This window comes from Ixodes scapularis, unplaced genomic scaffold (genome assembly GCF_016920785.2).
Source record: "Ixodes scapularis isolate PalLabHiFi unplaced genomic scaffold, ASM1692078v2 PGA_scaffold2__306_contigs__length_199485367, whole genome shotgun sequence".
NCBI lineage: Eukaryota > Metazoa > Arthropoda > Arachnida > Ixodida > Ixodidae > Ixodes > Ixodes scapularis.
In genome coordinates this window covers 46,536,217-46,539,112 of record NW_024609857.1, presented here as the reverse complement: position 1 = coordinate 46,539,112, position 2,896 = coordinate 46,536,217, and the positions used below count along the sequence as shown (strand labels likewise).

General features: G+C 41.1%; 1 protein-coding gene across 1 annotated transcript; it reads left to right on the top strand.

Moving 5' to 3' along the window:
* The first annotated feature begins 923 nt into the window (after positions 1–923).
* Positions 924–1,598, top strand: LOC121836362. Its single transcript, XM_042291256.1, has one exon. It carries the CDS (start codon positions 939–941, stop codon positions 1,596–1,598), a length of 660 nt encoding a protein of 219 aa, XP_042147190.1. The 5' UTR covers positions 924–938.
* The last annotated feature ends 1,298 nt before the right edge of the window (positions 1,599–2,896 follow it).

The following is a 2,896-nucleotide window of genomic DNA, read 5'->3' as shown; positions in this document are numbered from 1 at the left end:
AGGGCTCGGCACTCACCCGACGGCCAGCATGGCTAAATTTCCGCAACTACAGGGTGTCACAAAAGAAAATTTACACGGTCTTTTTTACCGCAAAACTAAACTAGGCATCGCCGAACGCTCATTCTCCGCCCAAAGGTAGAGCTAGAGGTCACAACCAGATGCCAAAGTTTCAGCCCGATCCGATAACTTAATCAAAAGTTATAAGTGGTTTTCTGAAAATTTCAATGGGAAAATGGCGGCCGACGGAGTTTTCAAACACATGGGGCTCTATTGCACCAGAAACCGAAAACGGGCAAAAATGGGCTCCATTTTCCCATTGAACTTTTCAGAAAATCACTTATAACTTTTGATTAAGTTATCGGATCGGGTTGAAACTTTGGCATCTGGTTGTGACCTCTAACTCTACCTTTGGACGGAGAATGAGCGTTCGGCGATGCATAGTTTATTTTTGCAGTAAAAAAGACCGTGTAAATTTTCTTTTGTGACACCCTGTACTTCTGCAGGTGATGCCGATACTATTGGAAACGCCATCCAACACGCCATTCACGGTACCCGAGGACAGCATCGGACAACAACAAGTCATCATCCGCCCCCATTGGCTGGATTTTCATCGTGGGCGCGAAACGTCATCCACCACGCCACTACAAAAGCAAGGACCAGACCCGGCCAACATCAGAGGGCTCGGCACTCACCCGACGGCCAGCATGGCTAAATTTCCGCAACTACTTCTGCAGGTTGGTTTACAATACAAGCAGCACAGTTATAAAAATAGCTACAAATTTGTGGTGATAGTGCCGTGCCCTCAAAAGTGTTTTGCCATTTTGTGTGATTGCTGGCGTCGGTTAATGTTGTTGCTTCTTTCTGGGGACGTTGAATCGAACCCAGGACCATTAACAATAGAACAGAATTTAGAAAAGATTTTGGAAAATCAGGGCCAGATGAGTAAGGATCTTCAAGAAGTTAAAAGTGGTCAAGCAAATCTTAGGCAAGAAATGCATAATATTCACGGAAAAATTAATAAACTGGAAAATGCAATGTCAAATATTCAGAGCGAAATGGTGAAAGTTGATAGTCTAAAGGAAGTCGTTGCAAACCTAGAACAGACAGTCAGACAGCAAAGTGAAAAGCTAATTGATCTAGAAAATAGAGGAAGGCGAAATAATCTACTTATATTTGGCTTACCCGAAAAACACAACGAAAGCACTGAGGAACTGAAGCGAACCGTAACGAAAGATGTCTTCCTGGAGACTCTCGGCATCACAGTAACTTCGATTGAGCGAATTCACAGACTTGGACGTAAGCGCGAGGAAACGAATAGACCGGTAATCATAAAGTTCTTCGACTACAACGAGATAGAGGAAATATTTAAAAACTGTAGAAAACTAAAAGGAACTAAGCTCAGTATCAGTAGTGACTACGCAAAAGAAACAGTGCAAGTAAGAAAACTATTATGGGGAAGCGCGGCATCGAACAGAGCAAAGGGCGATAAGGTATCACTTGTACATGACAAGCTGAAGATTAATGGTGAAACATTTGTGTGGGATCTTAATCTAAACCAGCGACGTCGTGTTCAACCCAGTGGGGCAGCCTACAACTGACGCGATGCAAGGGCGGCTGAAAACGATCCACCTGAATTGAGAGTTATTAGCCTAAACGCCCGAAGTGTGGTTAATAAAATTGAAGCTCTAGAAATTTTGTTTCTTGCCCACAGTCCCCATGTGGTAGCTATTACAGAAACATGGCTAAACTCCAATATAGAAAGCGATTGCATTGTTCCCCCCAATTATAAATTAGTTAGGTGTGATAGAACTACCAGAGGCGGGGGTGTGGCTATTTGTTTGAGAAATGACATTGATTGTGTGGTGCTTGAATGCGACTGTGATGAAACTGTTTGGTGCCGAATTTCTTATTACAGTCGAACGTTCCTTTTCGGAGTGGTTTATAGAACGCCAAACGCACCAGTAGAATTTTTGGAGGGCTTGAATGAGTTTTTGTGCAAATATGTAAATGATACTACCAAGGTAATCATGACTGGAGATTTTAATTTGCCCCATGTAAATTGGGGTCTTTTGACAGCTGGTGGCATTGATATCCTTAACGGAGAAAAAATAATTGACATAACGTTTAATCACAACCTTACCCAAATAGTCAAGGAATACACTAGAATCACCGACCAGTCTCAGTCAACATTAGACCTTGTCTTTATTACAGAAAACATATCGGATTACGAGATTTCAATTGTAGAAGGAATTTCAGACCATAAAATGATTTTGTTTACGATTCCACTACCACGACAGGGTCATTGCAGGGTTGCTAGGCCCCTAATTGTTAAAGACTTTACTCGCGCAGACGATACAAGTATTATAGATTACTTAGAGACATCCTTAGAAACATTAGACCAACTAAGCATTACAAGTACAGTAGATGATCTGTGGAATTTTTTAAAACTACTACTTCCTTTTGCATTAATTCCTTTGTTCCCAATAAAACTAAAAAGACATATCGCACAAATCCCTGGATAACGCGTGAAATTATCCACCTAAAACGTCAAATCAAAAGGCACAGAAAAGGATTTAAAGAACATATAAATGCTCTAAAAATTAAATTAAAAACATCACTCAAACAAGCCAAAGAGAAATTCTTTTCAGTGACTCTTCACAACTTTATAAAAACTGCCCCTCAGAAATTCTGGCGTTTCTTAAGAGGAAAGAGGGAAATGATCGAGCAGATTGTTGAAAACGATGTGGTCATTACTGACAGTGCAGAAATGGCAGATCGGTTTAACGTGTTTTTCCAATCAGTCTTTTCAGCCCACGACGTACAAAATCTCGATGAGGCCTTTCATTCTGATATTGAAACGAGTACGCCAGAAATAGAGATAAGCCAGTCCGGAATA

Excerpts from the sequence above, each read along its gene's own strand:
- LOC121836362 (XM_042291256.1), top strand. The coding sequence starts at position 939 with ATGAGTAAGGATCTTCAAGAAGTTAAAAGTGGTCAAGCAAATCTTAGG.